Genomic DNA, 18,716 nt, shown 5'->3' with positions numbered 1-18,716 from the left:
AAAAATGTTTGATAAAAGATTATGAACCACGTGAGCGTGGAAGATAGACAGCTCATGGCAACAAACCCACTCACATGACGCGGTTTCGTTTCGCTCAACGTCACCTCTTTTATCCTCATTTTATTGTTTATTTATATTTATATTCTTTATTTGCTATCTATCTAAGGAAACTTCAAGCTTCTTTCCTACAAGTTATAACAAGATTACGAGGGTATTTTGGTAATATCAAATGCTCCGATATTATTTATTTATTGGTAGTTGATACCCCAGTAAAATTAGGGATGGCAATGGGGAGGGGAGGGGAGGGGACCAATCTCCCCATACCCATCCCCGATGTTTTGCATATGTCCCCGTCCCCTCCCCGTCCCCGTCAAAATTGCTTGAGAGAATCCCCATCCCCTCCCCGAATAATAACAGGGGATCCCCGAGGGTCCCCGGTCCCCGAATAATTAATAGTCTAATACATTTTTTTATTTTCGATTTTAAATTAATCATATTAAAATAAACTCATACCGCTATTGTAAGCTCGTAACCAACTTTGATAGCACATTAAGGCCTCCAATGTGCTTGGATGAAGTTTGTTATGGTATGAGCTCATAACTCTACCACTAGTGTTAAAAGCTGATTCAGAAGCAACTGTTGTAATTGGAATTGCCAAAATATCTCTAGCAATTCGAGCTAATGTAGGATACCTATTAGCATTTGTCTTCCACCAACTCAAAATATTAAAATCTTCCATCCGAGATATAACTTTCTCATCCAAATATGAATCTAATTCATCTGCAACAACTGCACAATCTCCATTGTTTACATAATCATCAAAACTTGTCATCCATTTGGTTGCTTTCTTATAAGAATCCCCTGCAGATCTAGTAGAAGAACTACTACCAGTATAATCAAAGCAATAAACAGTTGATGAAAACTTCAATTAATACTCTTCAACTAATTCCCGGCAAAGGGTGACCACTTTCCCAACATACAACTATTTTGATATTTATTATTTTTAACAATATTTATAATTTTGTTATTTATTTATTAGTAATTTTAAAAATAAAAATAAAATTAAAAATTAAAATGGGGAAATGGGTAGGGGATGGGGATTCCACCTCATCCCCGTCCCCTCCCCGAATAAAAAGTTGGGTAAAAAATTTTCCCCGTCCCCTCCCCGAAAAAAAAATTGGGTATAAAATTATCCCCATACCCTCCCCGAATAGGAAAAATCCCCGAGGGTACCCATCCCCGTGGGGATTTTTGCCATCCCTAAGTAAAATTGATGTATCGAATATTATCATATGCTCGTTAATATTTCTCGACGTATTATTTTACTATTAAAATTTGATGACAATAATATCTTCTCACTTAAATGATTTAATTTTTATTATTTTATCATCAAATATTAACTCCATCTAAAATACACTGACGTTACACGGACATTTAAAATATTTTAAATTTAAATAACAGTGGTAATTGTCTATAAAACAAAAAAGTCATGTGGTAAATTGATAAATTTTCAATAAAAATAAAGTACTTATTATTATTCAATTAAATATCATAATTAGTATGTATTTATTAAATTGATATGAATACAAATGTTAAAAGAATAAGCATTTAAGATAGAATTGTTTTCTTAAAATAACTATTTGTTTTCATTAAATTTATTGATCTAGTTGATATGTATTTATTAAAAACGATACAAATATGAATATTGAAATTACAATTAAGATAACATTAAAAAATGATTTTTGAAATATTTGTTTTGGATTTTTTTTACTTTAGAGGACAAAATCATTATTCTTTACACATAAGTAATTTAAGGTATAAAATAGTATTTTAACATAAATTATGTTAAATACTTTGTTATTGTTAATGATTTGACGGTAAATTGATAAAACTTGAAATATTACGCGAAAAAATATAATTGTTAGAAAACTTTGGTGATAATAATATATGCTAGAAACATTAGGTAGGCATTTTTGGTAATATCCCTTGACGTTTTCCCCCCTTTTTTCTTTCCTTTTGTGGTATATTGGTTATTGCTTTGTTTATAAATATATATATATATATAAAGATGTGAGAGTTTTGAATTTCAAAATGGTTAATATTTAATTGAAGTGAGTTAAATTGTTTTTATTTTTGGAGTTGAAAATTATAATGCTTTACCTTAACTTTACAAGTTTTTCAATAAGAAAGGAGTTTACTTTTATCCTATAAAATTTGAGCTGGTTTATTCCTTTTTTTATGGTTTTCAAAGTTGTTATTTCCCTTTTATAAAAATTAGTTCATTTTATTTGGTCTTGAAACGTACTAATTATTTTGTGTTTCAATTTTTTTAATTTCTTAAAATACAAAAGGCTTTCCACAACTTTTTATTTGTAAAAATATAAATGCAATAATGTATTCTCTCATTATGATTATTTCAAATTACGCATCTAGAAGACATTATAAACGTGACTTTTTTTAAAAAATAAATGTATATTTCAAAAATCCATTTATCCAAATATTTTCTTATTTTTTGAATATTTAAAAATTATTTTCAGTAGTCAAAACTCAAACTATTTCCTTTTAAAATGTTAGTATTATCCTCGCCTTTTACTTTCTTTTTATTTGCAACTTCCATTTTTATATGTGATGGATAATTTTGGGAACTCATATTGTTTTAGTAACCATATGAAGACATTGACTAAAGCACCCCCAAAAATTGACCTTAAGATGGATACAATACCAAAATAGAGATGAAAAAATGAAGTACTTCATCCACTATAGCATGGGTAGTAAAGTTTAGCAACAGATGAAAAATTGAATACAACAACTACGCATTTATAATCAATCATGGAATTATATGATGGACCCAATTGTAATAATTTTTTTCCAAAATTACTATATTCTATAGTCGATACACTATTAGATAATTAGAAAATTAACAAAATTTAATTATTCAACGATGTTCAAGTCCTATAATAAAATAATCCATAAATATCGTATATCCAGTCTTATATAAAATAAAATCTCATAATATTATGTTATAATTACCGTCATTAAATAACAATGTTGTTACACTGTCAAAATACGCATACAAAATTTACATAAAATTTGTTAATATCATCACTTTGTAACAAATATTTTATGTAAATTAATCACATCACATTGCGAGTGCCTTTATTTTATTTTAACTTTTAATTATTTTCTCCAATTACTAATCATCACGTTCGTCACCGTCTTGCACATATTACCCATCAGATCCAATCTATAAATCCTGTTTCTCCTTTTATTTTTCCTTAACATAAACACACACTCAGCGATTTACACGTGTCGCTTAAATACAGCGACTACGTGAGACAGATGTAACCCAGAGAGTGGAGTCTATTCCACTTTCAATTAATATAGCCGGGGCTGTATCATCAAATAATTTCATATTTCTCATAAATCCTTTTTATTTTTATATTTTTATATTTTTATTTAATTATTTTCACTCGCTCTCTAAATATACCTCGCCCATCTCTTTATTCCCAATCCAAACACTCGTCTGTCTCTGTTCTCTCTGTCTGTCTCTCTCTCTCTCTCTACCCTACATACCCGGTGCACGCTAGCATCCACCTCGCCAAATACAACGCATTTTCAATTCGCGTGGAACGAAACAAAGCAAAATCTAAAGTTCAGTTTTACTTCTGGAAACGGAAATGGCAGGCGCAAGCGCGAGATTGGATCTGGATGGGAGGCCGATAAAGCCGATGACGATATGTATGATCGGCGCCGGCGGCTTCATCGGCTCTCATCTCTGCGAAAAGATTCTCCTTGAGACCCCTCACAAAATTCTAGCACTCGACGTCTACAATGACAAGATCAAGCACTTGCTCGAACCGGAGTCACAGACTGGGGCCGGCCGGATCCAGTTCCACCGACTCAACATCAAGCACGATTCTCGCCTCGAAGGCCTCATCAAGATGGCAGATCTGGTAATTTCCACCATTTCTTACGCTCTTTTATCTTCTCGCATTTCCTTTTACTTGTGCTTCTCAATGCAGTGGCATTTTGTAAATATAAGTGAATTTCTTGGATAATTTTTAGACGATAAATCTGGCGGCGATCTGTACGCCGGCGGATTACAACACGCGGCCGTTGGACACGATCTACAGCAACTTTATTGACGCGCTTCCGGTGGTACGTCACGTGTGCATGTGCTTATGTTAATTTTGTTATTTAAAAGGAAAAAAAAAAGAGACGTAGTCGTTTTTTCTTGTTATGGTTGGTGAGATTTGTTGACGTTAATTTGGTGTTGATGTGGATTTTGTTTTTGATTGAGAAAGGTCAAGTACTGTTCGGAGAACAACAAGCGTTTGATTCACTTCTCTACTTGTGAAGTATATGGAAAGACCATTGGAAGCTTTCTTCCTAAAGATAGTCCTCTTCGGCAGGTAGCACTTCATTTTCAATTTATTTCAATTAAGAACCAAATTATGATTCAAGATCTGTTTGTTAGTTGGGCATTTACTTTATAATGATTAATTAATGTACTGTGGTTTGACCGGCTTCTTTTGACTCTTTTTTTTTGGTTTGCTTTTTTTTGGGGGGGGGGGGGGTGGGGGGTTGGGGGGGTGGGGGGGGGGGCGAGTTGTGGGGTTATTTAATTAATTAATTAGTATTATAACCTACAAAGGGATTGAGAAGTCAGGTTGGAGTTTAATTGGTGCCAAATAGATGGTAAATGCGGATTATGCATTGATGTAAACTCTGTTTTTTAAGGAATTATGCCTGTTTAGGTGAATGCCTGTTCACCATTTGAGATTAAGGCTTTAATTTTTGTTAGCTTGAGTATTTATAGGCCAACCTGTAGAATTTCTGAGAACCAGAAGAGGCAGCTAAGATAATATGTTTTTTTATGATATAATATTTATGATGTGTAACAGTTGTAGGATTTAGTAGTATTCTACATCTAATATTTATGGTGAGATTTGAAGTTTGCCATTTAAAAAACCTTAGTTCAAATCAATACTGATCTACAGCTGGTTATTTGCAGCAGCATAGAACTCTTTTTTTTTTTTTTCTTCTTCTCTCAATTTATTTCTTTACCTCTACAAGATTATGTCAGTAAACTTTAGATTAAAAATTCCTTTGTTGCTTGGTTTGTGAAACTTTTTATTTGTTTAAAATGCCAAAAATGTCAACCCGCCCGCTCCAACAACAACACCCTCTCTCTCTCTTTTTTTGAAAATGATGTCTGTGTTGCATGCATGCTGGATATTGTTGCAGATAAGTTAGTTATCTTTTAGGTTGGGACCACATATTACTTTAGAACTTAAAATGCCATGCAATTGATGACAGGATCCTGCTTACTATGTTCTTAAAGAAGATGCCTCCCCCTGCATTTTTGGCTCTATTGAGAAGCAGAGGTGGTCGTATGCATGTGCAAAGCAATTGATTGAAAGGCTGATTTATGGTGAGAATTCTGTCAATTCATCCTTTTTTCTTCTTTTTGGTTTTGGCAATACATGGACATAGTTTTGAGTTTTTTCCCTATCGATTGCAGCTGAGGGTGCAGAGAATGGTCTTGAGTTCACCATTGTGAGGCCCTTTAACTGGATTGGTCCGAGGATGGACTTCATTCCCGGCATTGATGGTCCAAGTGAGGGTGTTCCAAGGGTTCTGGCATGCTTTAGTAACGTATGTTCAAGCCTTGAAGTTGACATCTATTTTGCCACAATAGTTTTTGTGGTTTTAGCTGTAATAATGTTCTTCCTTCTATTGCCTACCTCAGAATCTCCTTCGCCGGCAGCCACTCAAGCTTGTCGACGGTGGCCAATCTCAGAGGACTTTTATTTACATAAAGGATGCTATTGAAGCTGTTCTATTAATGATTGTATGTTGTAACTATCTAATCCATTGTCCAGTTTTTCATGAATGACAGGTGAAACAAGTAGCTAACTATTTTGATGTAAAATGCAGGAAAATCCAGCAAGGGCCAATGGTCATATTTTCAATGTGGGCAACCCCCACAATGAAGTTACAGTTCGACAGCTTGCTGAGATGATGACTGAGGTGAAAGATTTTTCCTTTTTTCATAATTCTTACTTTCTTTTTTATAATTCTTGAAGTCGTTTGTCACATTTTTATTGGATTCAGTAGTTAATTTTTTTTCTTGCAACAGGTGTATGCAAAGGTGAGTGGAGAGGCTGCTTTGGAGGAGCCAACAGTTGATGTCAGCTCCAAAGAATTTTATGGTGAAGGATATGATGATAGTGACAAGAGAATTCCAGACATGACCATTATAAATCAACAGCTTGGTATTAACTTGTTCCTTGCGTGTTTTGTTTACCTTTATTTCTTCTGCCCTTGATAATTATGATTCTTACCAGAAGGATTTTGTGTGCACCAGGTTGGAACCCGAAGACCTCACTTTGGGACTTGCTTGAATCAACCCTTACCTATCAGCACAGGACATATGCGGAGGCCATAAAGCAGGCCGTGGCAAAACCAGTTGCATCCAGCTGAGGAGATATAGTGTTCAGATGCTTGTGGCAAACATTTAAATTCTTTTTTGAGTTAGTCTTGAATATATCTGAACGGTTGTTTCGAATATACTCTACATTTTTTTTTTCTCCTCCAGTGTTGGTAGTCAATATATAGCTCGCTGTAGCTCAGGAAGCTGTCTTCAGTGTTTTGGATATCTACTTTGAGAAGCGTTAGATTCTACTAGGGAACTATAAAATCAGTTACCATATTGTTACTGTAATTTGTTGCCAGAGCTTGGGCTACCCGCATGCTGGGGTGGGGGCAGTATACAAGGAAAAGGTGTTTTTGATTCGCTTGGCCTGGCTTTTCTCTAAATCTTTGGTCTCGCTCCTGGGGTGTGTTGTATTAATTTGTTTGACCCTCTCAGGCTCATGTTTTATTTTTTATTATTTATTAATTCTATGCATGTAAGATTTGTTGTTTATTCTGAAATTATCAACTCTTAAGAGCATATAAAATTCTTCAACCGGTAAATGATGAAAGAGTTTTACGATTAGCAGTTGTTTTTTGGTTGCTGCCGATATTTTTTAGTTGTAGCGCTAGAATGGTTTTGTCGGGTGGATTTTGTTTTTGCTTTGAAAGTGTAATGGAGCTTCTTGACGGCATCTAAAATAACAACTATCGTGATTCGTTGGACATGGTTATCATAGTGGCATTAGAATTACTATTAAAAGATCTTATGGCCACATGGTATATGCCTTTATGAAGGGAAGTGTTTAGCTCGACCATGTTACATTTCACCACGTTTTGAAAGTTCATAGTTCAATAATATATAATGATAAGCTCGCTCTTATCTTATTTATGTCGCAGTCCTATTTGGTGAAGGTGTCGGGCCGTGTTAGCATTTGTCTTTAAGATTTGGTAAAAGAAGAAATGATATTGACTCTTTCAAATCATTTCACCAGTTCTATTTGTTAATTTTTCTTGTTATTTTTTAAAATTGTCTTTATCAAAATAAAAAATCATTATTTTATTTTTTATATCTATTTAAGTTTTGTTGTTATTAACGATATTAATTTTGAATGTGTGATAATCTGTCATTTTATTAATTTAGGATATAATTAAATATTAATATTTGATTTAAATTGTGAATCAATTAAAAAATATGAGAGATAGCGACGATAAGAAGTTTATCTCTTGAAAGATAGGGAAAAATAAATTTATTTTTTAATTAATTTTTAATTTTTTAATAAAACAATTTGTGAAATAAATTGAGAGGCTGAAACATCATTATTCATTTGTAGATCAAATTTGTGCCTTTGCGGTAGAAGTATTACGACTATAAATGTGAAATGGGTTTCAAAGGATATCAATATGGGTGTAAAAAGCATTACTCTTTTCTGTTTAAAATTTAATAAGTTGCTGCTGTTGACCCTCCTGAGAGTAATTGGCATGAAAAAGATTAATGATTCACACACATCACTTCTTTTCCGGTATCGTTGAATCTTTGTCTCCACAACCCTCTTTCGTAACCATAACCCACATTATAATTATAATAATAATAATTATTAGATGCTGCTTAAATCACATGAAAAAGCCAATCAATTACAAAATTCGTGAGAACTTTCCAGAGTTGCGGCTTTTTTAAAAGTTAAAATCCCTTTGTAATCTTCTTTTTATATCCGTCCCGAAAGGATTCTGCGTCTTCTTTAATTTGGACGACTGAACGCAGCCTAGCAATTAGTATTATTCAAATCACAAACACCAAAAAATTAACTCAAAACAATTTTTGGCTCGCGACTAGTTTCTCAACTTACTTTAGAAATAAAAAGCAAAAGTGTTTGTTATAACAGTGTCGTGATTCACATTGCATTCCACTTTTATATAAAAAGCGTTTTTTTTTTTTTTTTTCTATTTACTTTTAACGACAATGAAATAGACCACGTGGACAACGCTTTCGGGTTTTGAATATAAATATTGTCCACGCAAAAGCATTTCCATAAACAACTTTAGTAATTACAAGTTGTAGATCGATTCTCACATACTCTCATCACTACATTACCTTGAATATATATTTATATATATATATACCGTTCGTGCGCTCCTCGACTCTGGAGCAACGCACAACTTCATCTCTGAAAATGAGACCAAGCGTCTAGGCCTCAAGGCAACACAGTACGGAGGCACCATCAAGATGGTAAACTCACCTGCCAAGTCATTAGCGGGAACCGCACGAGTATATATACATATATATAAGCAGAGGCATTATGTGAAGTTGTTATGTTAATGTTTGGAATCTGTTTTATCTCATCGTCCAGCAATAAAATTCTAGATGCATTTATTTTTACATAACAATTTTTATGGTAAGAAATTAATGGACTATAATTGAATATACCCACGAAATTTCAATACTTTATGTAGTTACAGGATAAGATTTCTTTTTTTTTTTTTCTCCCAAAAACAGTAAAATCAAATTTGACTGGCATATCTTAGTCAAAATATGTCTACAAATTCATATTAAATTTAAGCTGTGAATATCCTCAGCCGATAAAGTGCGACAAACTCCCTCATTGCTGCGAAGCACTCTTTAAGATTTTCTTCAAGTTATTGTACTCACTTCTAAATCTTTTTTAAATTAAAAAATAAAATAATTTATTCTTTTAAAAAATAAACACTAATTTAGGCACTAAATTTGACTAAGAAGTTGTTTGTTAAATGTCTGAAATTTAAAATTTTATTAATTTCAGACTTTGTCTAAATATGCTTGTTTATTTTTTAGAACTTATGTATGATTTTCAGACATTTATATCTGAATATAAAAAGTAAATTTTTATGACTTTTATCTGAATAGAAAATGTCTGAATAAGAAGTAAATATTATATTATAAAAATATCTCTATAAAATAATTTATTTTCTAAACTATAAAATTTAATCCACTTTTTTGTTTTAATTTACAATAACATAAATGTCAAATAACTAAATTTAAGATTTTTTTTATTGTGAAAACAAACTAGATGCCACTTATATTCATATATTTAAAAAAGATAAACAAACATGTCATTCATATTTTCGTAATCAGACCTATTCAGACTTTAGAAAAATTCAGACTCATTTAGATTTCAGACAAAAAAAACGAACGCTGCCTAAGTTGATTAGAAATTTAGAATATTCAAAATCTTGACGAGGAATTTTAAAATATGTTAGAGATAATACAACTAATTAATATATATATGACAAATATAATTAAATTTAATATAATCACTACTTATATAATAATTTTTAAAAATAAATAAATAAAATATATATTATAATATTATTCACTTATTGCATGATTTATATAATATCTCGTGTATTTCAAAATTTTTAAAATCTTGATTGACTGAGCAGTTAAAGTGGGTAGTAGAATTCTCAACACCAACCATCAGCCCAGGACCAGAACCTCTCTCTTCACTCCTCTCTTTCAAGGCAAAATATATATATATTTTTAATTAAAAAAGAAAAAACACGCGGTTTCCAGTAATCATGAAACCAAAATTCACTTACAAACAAAAAATTCCAAACAGAAACACCGATTTTTATTTTTATTTTTAAAAATTGTCCTCCTTTTTAAAAATATTAATCATTCCCCTTGTCTCTTTGCCGGCCATAGCTTAAACTAATCTAAACTATTGCGCTTTGTTTCCTTTTACAAACTTTCGTTTCACGACCACGTCGTGATCTGTGCATAGTTGGAATAGACAAAACAAATGGTCGATGCTTGTTGTAAATAATAAACTGGGCATATGTATTGTATGTATGTAGTTAGGCTTTTGTTGAACCAACTTACACGCACGCTTGCTTCAACAAAAACACTACAAAGCTTGGAGCCTTGGCTGAGCTGTAAAGAAAGAAAGAAAGAAAGAGCCATATTGTTGCTTGGTTGCTTGCTGCCCAGTGCCCACATGTTCGCAATTCACTCAGTGGAACCATAAAGTTTCAATCTTGATGTTCAAGTTATAATTTTTCGTTTAGTGGGGGCGTGGTGTTGGTGGTGGTAGTGGTGGGAGTTATTTTACTATTTTGAAATTTGGAAAAAAAAGGGAAAAAAAGGTTTTTTAAATGGCACCCGATTGAAATTGGGCTGTCTAGAAGAAAAGGGTTTGTTTCTTTTTTGGTTCGTTTGAATCATGGCCCCTGCAGGGAAGGTTTCTGGGTTCCATAGAGAAGGCAACGACTGGTGAGCTTACTCTCTCCAAAACCCATTTCTCTCTATTCTTTGTAATGTTGGTTTTTTATTGTTTTTTTTTTCATTTTTGCACAATTTTGATGGTGTTGATTCTATTTTATGCAATTTGATGGTTTCTTTGTTTCTAAGGCTTTATAGAATGCAGAGTTTATAACTGTTATGTATCTGGTGATTGTAATGTGGAATTGAATTGAGTGGGGGAATTTATTACTTGTGTCGGACGTGTATGTAATATAATTTTTCATTTGCGTTTGCAGGTACTGCAGTGCCGGGTTGCCAAGTGATATAACTGTTATTGTGGAGGGAATAAATTTCCATCTTCATAAGGTAAAATATGTTACCAGGTTTAAGAATCTGAGAAATTTGTCAGTCTTTGGCATTAATATTGTCTATTTCACTCTTGTTTGCTAAATGTATTGACCTGAATATTGTGCAAGCTATTTTGAACCTATAAATTGTTAAGAGTTTGAGGCAGCTTTTGGATTCTATTAGTGTCAGAGAATCTAGTCAGTTGTTGTGAAAGCATTTTTCGTTGTGAAATCTTGATATCAATTGGAGTGTCGGACTTTTCAAGTTGGTTTCAGCGTGACATAAATTTTGCTCAGGGGAGACACAATTCCATTTATTTCCACCTTGAAATAACCATCTTTACTCCCTTCCCTTCTTTGAGACAATTTCTGCTGAATTCCCTTTGCTGTTAGCTCTGCTCGAGAATTTGTTTGATGAAGTCTTGAAAACCTTTGTTTTTTAAATTTGGCATGCACAAATTTTTGCTAAAGTTTAAAGGCAATCAATATATCATGTCATTTTAATATTTACTATCCTATTGCTAGATCAAAGTGCCATTCTACTGATTTAGAAATACGTTTTATGGTTACGCTCATTTTTTTAAAAAGAAATTGATGAGGTATTTTTCTTTTAAATGAAATTAGTTTGTTTTTACTTGTAGTATTATAGGCTGCTTACATTGTCTGCCACCAGAATAAACCCTGTATCACTGCAGGTGCTGCAATTAGTCTTAAGTTTAGTGCTCTCTTTAGACTCTGAAGAATAGTGCCCATATGAGGGAAAAAATTGTACATAGTTGTTGCATTGTAATTTAAAGAAGATTTACATGTATTTATGACTGCAGTTTCCATTAGTGTCGAAATGTGCGAAGATTGCTCGAATTTATGAGGAATCTCAAAGTACCCATATAAAGACTTTCACCACTGAGCTTGAAGATTTCCCTGGTGGCCCTGGCACTTTCTTGATTGCTGCTAAGTTCTGCTATGGTCATCGGGTGGAATTTACACCTAGAAACATTGTAACGGTGTACGCTGCAGCTGACTATCTGGAAATGACAGATGAAGACGATGAAGATAACCTAGTTGCTCAGTCAGAGAGTTTCTTTCATAAGAACGTGCTTCGAGCCTGGAAAGATTGTATATTGGCTCTTCAAAGCTCAGAATCTGTGCTGCCAAGGGCTGACAGGCTCCAAATTTTGAGCAAATGTTTGAATGCTCTGTCTATGATGGCTTGTACAGATCCTAGTTTGTTTGGGTGGCCCATGATGATGTACGGTAGCTTACAGAGCCCTGGTGGAAGCATCCTGTGGAATGGAATAAACACCGGCGCAAGAATCCGAAGTTCAGAATCTGATTGGTGGTTTGAAGACCTCTCATATCTCAGTGTGGGTTTGTTTGAAAGACTCATAAAGACAATGGAAGCAAGGGGTATGAGACCTGAAAATCTAGCTGGTGCTATAATGTACTATGCCAGAAAGTACCTGCCAGGTCTTGGCAGATGGCAGGGTGGACAAAGTAGCAACACTAGAAGAGTTACAAGCTATAGCCTGACACCTGCTGCTGTTGATCAGAAGGTTCTATTAGAAACCATTGAGAATCTTCTCCCAGAAAAGAAGGGGAAATCCTTTTGCCGTTTTTTAGTTGGACTTCTTCGCGTTGCCTTGATACTGGGTGTCAATGAAAAATGCAAGGAGTCCTTGGAGAGAAGAATCGGGATGCAACTGGAACTGGCAACCCTAGATTGTCTTCTGATTCCTAATTATTCAGACTCTGATACTTTGTACAACACTGACTGTGTTGAACGAATCTTCCATCATTTTATGACCTCTGAAACAATAATAACATCATTTTCTCCAGCTTCAGCAGATGTGGAAACATCATCATCGTCAGGATCTCTGAGAAAAGTTTCAAAATTGATAGATAGTTATATCGCAGAGGTTGCTTCTGATGTTAATTTGAAACCTGGAAAGATACGTTCTCTTGCAGTGGCCCTTCCAGATTCTTCAAGACCTTTTCATGACGGGCTATACAGGGCGCTAGATATATATTTCCAGGTTTGAATTCATTCGACCAACTTTTGAAATTAACACTAGCTATTTTTTTATTTTTTTTGGAGGTTTTTAACATTACCATCTTTGTGCAGGCACACCCTTGGCTCTCGGAGAGAGATAAGGAAGAACTTTGCAACATCATAGATTACCAGAAACTCTCCATTGATGCTTGTACCCATGCTTCCCATAATGAGAGGTTGCCACTTAGAGTTATTCTTCAAGTCCTGTTCTTCGAGCAATTGCAGCTGAGAACTGCTCTAGCGAGTTGTCTTAATGCCTTGGACACAGAAAGTGCCCCTGCTGGTCCCTTGACCGGCCCAAGTGACATGGCTGGAGAGATTGTGCAGAGGGATGGGTGGGTGACAGTTGCGCGTGAGAACCATGGCCTGAAGGTAGATATGGATAAAATGAGGTCACGAGTTGGGGAACTTGAAGAAGAATTTGGCAAAATAAAGCAAGAGATGAAAAGGGTGACTAAATCACATAGTTCTCTTAGTTCTCCCCGATTGGTTGCCAAGAAAATTGGGTGTAGACTTCTTCCACGGTCCTCAGATGCTCAAGCAGATAAAGTTGAAGGCACTGCATCTACTCCCAGAGCATCAGTTGAACAACCACAATCGTCCCGTCATTCCAGACACCGGAAAAGTTTCTCTTTGTTTTGAGAACTGAGCAAGTAAACCAGAGTCTCTCCTTGACATAAAACGTTTGTTTCAAAAGAAACCATTGTAAAAGATTGCTGTTCCTTCATTTAAAGTTTACCGGCAAAGTCAGAAGGGGGAACACAGAGCCAATCTAAGACTTGTTGTTACAGGTGCGTGCTCGTCGTGAAGGCTGCCATGCCAGTACATACATCATTTTTCAGTTACAGGAAATGTAAATTATCTTAATTTTTCATTTTTCGATTTTTTTCCCCCTTAATATATGAAAAGTGTATACGTGTACAGCTCTGTGCATCATGTTGTATGTTCTTAAAACATTGGAAAAGCATAAGAAAATTTCATTCTCCAGTTTGTCTGAACTCCCGTCTTGTCCATCTTGAGCTATTGTTTGATTTAGCAGCATTTCGAGAGCCTTAACGAAACGTTTTCGCTAATGTAGCATGTTAGTTAGTGTTATGCAAGGGAGCTGCAACATCATCGTCGCTTTGGCCGAGTGGTTAAGGCGTGTGCCTGCTAAGTACATGGGGTTTCCCCGCGAGAGTTCGAATCTCTCAGGCGACGTGTGAAAAACTCCTTTTTCCCCTTAAAAAATTATTAAACCAATCATCTCGTGACACCTGCATTACCTCTGGGACACACATCAAATCCCTTCCCCACCTTCCCGGGGGAAAAACAGAACTTGACTTGCACTACGAAACAGTACACAACGCCTGCACTTCTGATTTCGTTGGATTCTCTTCATTTTTTTTAAAACGCCAAAAACGAAAACAAGAAACCGGAAAAACAGAAAACAATATGTCTGCGTGTTCATCGACCTTCAGGTTACCGAATCTCCCAAACATCTCACCGCAAAACCACAATATCGTAATGCCCACTACTGTGTTTCTGTCTTTGCGCCATTCGACGGCAACAAACCCCGCGTTATGCAAACTCCAATGCGTGGGCAATAACTTCGATTCCACGCCAAAAACGATCGAGATTCCTGGTAAGATAACGGAGGAATCTGCCGATTGTGAACCGAGAATTCACAGCAGCGGAGGTGATGGAGGCGCTGGTGATTCGCCTGGTGGCGGCGGCGGCGGCGGCGGCGACAGTGGTGGAGGAGGCGGTGATGGAGAAGGAAATGACGGAGAAGAGAAAGAGTTTGGGCCGATATTGAAGTTTGAGGAAGTGATGAAGGAAATTGAACTGAAGGGAGTAGGTCTGCCTGATGACATGATGGAGGCGGCTAAAACTGTGGGGATTCGTAAAATGTTTTTGCTTCGATACTTGGATTTGCAGGTTCGTTTATTATTATTATTATTTTAATCAAATTATTTGTTGTTTTTGTGAATGTGCGATTTGCTTGATCGGAATCACTTTTTTTTGTGAAGTGCTTTGTGCAAGTGCTCTTTTGTGAAAAGCAGTTCGAAGGCTTTTTGAATGTAAAAAGGGCTTCTTTATGAAGAATTGACAAGTGATGAAATGTGATTATAAAACCTCCCTTTTCTGAAAAGCATTTAAGAGCGCTTTCTTATGTAAGAAATGCTTTTTCTAGAAATATTTCATCCAAAAAAAGTGGTTTTTAAGTGCTGAGTTTGGCTTGGTGGTGGTGAATGATTCCTGCTTTAAAGTAAGAAAAACAACTAGTGATAGTTGGCTTAAGTTGTTTATTCATTTATTAATGTTGTTATTTGTTGATCAAATATTGATTGATTCTCATTTTGACAATGGATGGAACTGCAGGGGTCAGTTTGGCCACTGGGATTTTTGATGAGATACTGCTCTATGCTTCGTGACCGAATGCTGGCTGATCCTTCTTTCCTTTTCAAAGTTGGAACAGAGGTTTGTTGAGGGTAATTTTTGTTTCAAATTCATAAGGTCAAATGGTTTGTCGCTGAGTGTTGCTCACTGGAAGTTGTAGCCCTAACCTACATTGCTCTGTACATGAAATGAACATTATCATGAGCTATGTTTTTGTTGCTCACATTGGGATAGGACTAAAGGCTATACAGGTTCTTTTGTAGAGTAAAGCAATTCCCATCAAATGATGTATCTAAATCACTAGTTATTGCATATATAGTTTGTGTTGAATTGGTGTTAGCTTTTAAGTCTTATGATTGATTTGGCATTCCAGATTGTCATAGATTCTTGTTGTGCAACACTTGCGGAATTTCAGAAAAGGGGAAAGGATTTCTGGTCAGAGTTTGAGTTGTACCTTGCTGATCTTTTGGTTGGTCTTGTTGTTGACATTGCTTTGGTTGGCATGTTAGCACCCTATGCTCGTATTGGGCAGCCATCTGCCTCAAGCGGTTTATTTGGACGTATACAAAATGCATGTGGGTCACTTCCCAGCAGGTTGGCAAAGCACACAAACATTTTAGATTTTTCATCTTTTGTATCCAGATAAAATTGTGTTTCCTCAGTTTCTGCATAGATTTTATATGATGTTATTCATCTTCTTGGTTTCAGCTATATGCTCTTGCTGCTTGTGATAGACAGGTTCCATAATGAATTACAAGATGCTTAGATGTAGAGAGACCTTGTAATCATTTAGTTTGGTTTTGGTTGGATGGACTTGGCCACATGATGACTAATTTGGATGTTTAGTGTTAGACAACTTCTGAAAATAAAGAAGGGTGAGGCAGTGGTTGGAATATAGTTAGCTCAAGACCTAACTTTGAAGAGGTTGATTGATGTCATAGGATCTGGTCATGGGATTCGTACCTATGGTCTGTCCCAAACCAGAGGCTACTCCTTAAGATTCTGGTGGTCTACCCATATTCATTTACATTTTTTATTTCCTGATTCTCTTTACTTTTAAGATAGCAGGGCATGGGGTTAAACTGAGATGAAGTTCTATTCATATTCCACTTATTTTTCTCTCTCTAAATATATTCCAAGCACCCAGGAAGCTTCCACTGTTCTCATTCCCTGCAGCTTTAGATGATCATGAGAGCATAGATTACACTCACTGGAATCGTTCCTCTTTCGTAGTGTTTTTGAAGCTGAAAGGCCAGGATGTAGATTCTCGGTAAAGCAGCGAATTGCCACCTACTTTTACAAGGTATTACAGGTTTACTAGGCCCATTTGGTTGCTGGTTACGAGTTCAATGCCTTCTGGACTAGAGATCTCAAAGACAAATGGTGGCAGCCTTTCAACTCCATTATTTGGTTCATGTTCTGATATCGTATCCTGTGCTTTACTTTTCTAAGAATTGGTTTTAATGTTATTTTGTTTTGCCTACCGTAGTCCTTTGGTTACTGTATTAGTACTTTGTTGTGTCTTTTGCTGCTATTTAACTGATTGATTCACAATATTTGGATTCAGGGTGTGTTATATGGTTCAGTTGGGCTTGTATGTGGTATAATTGGCCAAGGCATAGCAAATTTGATCATGACTGCTAAAAGGTACAGTTCTTTTTGGCCAATCCCTTAATTAGTATTTACAATAAATTTTTTTCATTTTCTGTTTTGGGGACCTTGTTCTGTTTAAGAGTTCTTCCGATTGGAGAAGTGATAATGTAAATATTGATACACTGAAAAGTTGAGCTATGGCAATCAAAATTTTTCTTTGTTGCTCGATAAGCATCTCTCAAATTTTCTAACTATATTCAATATGAATGGTGCATGACTCACATTTTCTCTGTTCTCAAAGGCAGGCAATCTCTCACTCTGTTAATCTTTCTATATATGTTCAGGAACATAAAAAAATCTGAAGATGATATTCCTGTGCCACCTCTTGTGAAAAGTGCTGCTCTTTGGGGTATACCTAACTCTGTTCTTTATTATTTGTTGGGTTCTTCAGTACTACTTCTCTGGCTCTGTTGTGTGGATTTCAAAATGACTTGCTCTTTCTGTTGAAGCACTGTTTCACATTAACTTTTCCTTAAATTCTTTCTGACCCTTTTCATATTCAATTTAGAGCTACATAGATATTTCAGTCTTTCCTATTTCAGCCTATCCAATGTTTTTAATGGCCACATGACTTGATATTTTGCCTCCTGGCCAGATTTAACAACTTGTTTGATGGAAAATGACACAAATTGCTTTCCCATTTAATTGATTCTACATGGTTCACGTCATATGCCAACCTTTGCCATCCCAAGTGAGGTGGTGATTTATTCATTGGATGATGGGATAGGGAAATTAATAATTTTACAAGTTATGAAATTGTTCATCCAATGAACGAGTGCCATCTCAGCACTCAGGATGACAATATTGGGATACTACTTGGAGAAGTATTATTATTATTCCATTTTCTAATGTTGCATCCTGTTTTGACTCCATAAACAGGTGTTTTCCTAGCTGTGTCTTCCAACATTCGTTACCAAATTGTCAATGGACTTGAAAGAATTGTTGAATCATCTCCTTTGGCGAAGCAGCTTCCACCTGTTGCAATGGCTTTCACAGTTGGTGTGCGATTTGCCAATAATATTTATGGCGGCATGCAGTTTGTTGACTGGGCAAGGTGGAGTGGAGTGCAGTAGATTTCTTGTTTGTTTTAGAAAAGAAAATATGAGGTAGGTTTGGTTTCTCCAGAGCTTTCTATGAAGAAGCCCCCCTTTTCAGTTTGGCTTCTTACCTTACAAGCCAATGGCATTGATACTTTGATGGGACTTTTCGAGATTCCAATTTCTTTCTTTGGAATGTTCTTTCTTTCTTTTCAAAGTGTGTTTACACGTTGCTTTCCTAAGAAATATGTGATCTCTTTTTAAAAAAAGAAAGGGAAAATTCCTCTTCCAGTGGAAATGGCAAAGGGCTTTCCGGAAGAGTACTCCTTTATTTTATTGCCATTGTAAAACATTATCGATCATCTTTATAATTACAAGTAAAATTTTTATAAATTAATACTCATTAAATTAATAATTTTTACTGTATAATAAATTTTTTCGATCCCAATTAAGGTCATTGCAGTAACGATAAATTAATAAGATAATATTTTTTTAAAAAAATTATATAATTTTGTGGTTTCGCTTAAATCATAAATTAATAATTTGTTGAAATTACAAATGTAATTAACTATGATATTTTAATTACTTAAACTATAACTCTACTGTTATTTATT

The 18,716-nt window shown here is 35.1% G+C and overlaps 3 protein-coding genes and 1 non-coding gene across 4 annotated transcripts; all 4 read left to right on the top strand.

Annotated features, from left to right (window-relative positions):
- The first annotated feature begins 3,502 nt into the window (after positions 1–3,502).
- Positions 3,503–7,003, top strand: LOC102613581 (UDP-D-apiose/UDP-D-xylose synthase 2). Its single transcript, XM_006484898.4, has 9 exons — positions 3,503–3,953; positions 4,066–4,158; positions 4,305–4,412; positions 5,320–5,434; positions 5,525–5,658; positions 5,753–5,854; positions 5,941–6,033; positions 6,143–6,278; positions 6,371–7,003. Exons 1-9 carry the CDS (start codon positions 3,678–3,680, stop codon positions 6,484–6,486), a joined length of 1,173 nt encoding a protein of 390 aa, XP_006484961.1. The 5' UTR covers positions 3,503–3,677; the 3' UTR covers positions 6,487–7,003.
- A 2,884-nt stretch (positions 7,004–9,887) lies between these two features.
- Positions 9,888–14,017, top strand: LOC102613295 (BTB/POZ domain-containing protein At3g44820). Its single transcript, XM_006484897.3, has 4 exons — positions 9,888–10,663; positions 10,930–10,999; positions 11,805–13,013; positions 13,103–14,017. Exons 1-4 carry the CDS (start codon positions 10,614–10,616, stop codon positions 13,670–13,672), a joined length of 1,899 nt encoding a protein of 632 aa, XP_006484960.1. The 5' UTR covers positions 9,888–10,613; the 3' UTR covers positions 13,673–14,017.
- A 131-nt stretch (positions 14,018–14,148) lies between these two features.
- TRNAS-GCU (transfer RNA serine (anticodon GCU)) lies at positions 14,149–14,230 on the top strand. The gene has a single exon. It is a non-coding gene; the product is annotated as a tRNA-Ser (tRNA).
- Positions 14,231–14,299: 69 nt separating this feature from the next.
- Positions 14,300–18,438, top strand: LOC102612997 (protein RETICULATA-RELATED 1, chloroplastic-like). Its single transcript, XM_006484896.4, has 7 exons — positions 14,300–14,950; positions 15,395–15,493; positions 15,786–16,006; positions 16,646–16,715; positions 16,980–17,059; positions 17,350–17,414; positions 17,945–18,438. Exons 1-7 carry the CDS (start codon positions 14,465–14,467, stop codon positions 18,136–18,138), a joined length of 1,215 nt encoding a protein of 404 aa, XP_006484959.1. The 5' UTR covers positions 14,300–14,464; the 3' UTR covers positions 18,139–18,438.
- The last annotated feature ends 278 nt before the right edge of the window (positions 18,439–18,716 follow it).

The sequence above is a fragment of the Citrus sinensis genome, chromosome 8 (genome assembly GCF_022201045.2).
Source record: "Citrus sinensis cultivar Valencia sweet orange chromosome 8, DVS_A1.0, whole genome shotgun sequence".
Taxonomy (NCBI): Eukaryota; Viridiplantae; Streptophyta; class Magnoliopsida; order Sapindales; family Rutaceae; genus Citrus; species Citrus sinensis.
Note: the sequence above shows the minus strand (reverse complement) of the source record. Positions and strands in the feature narration are given on the sequence as shown.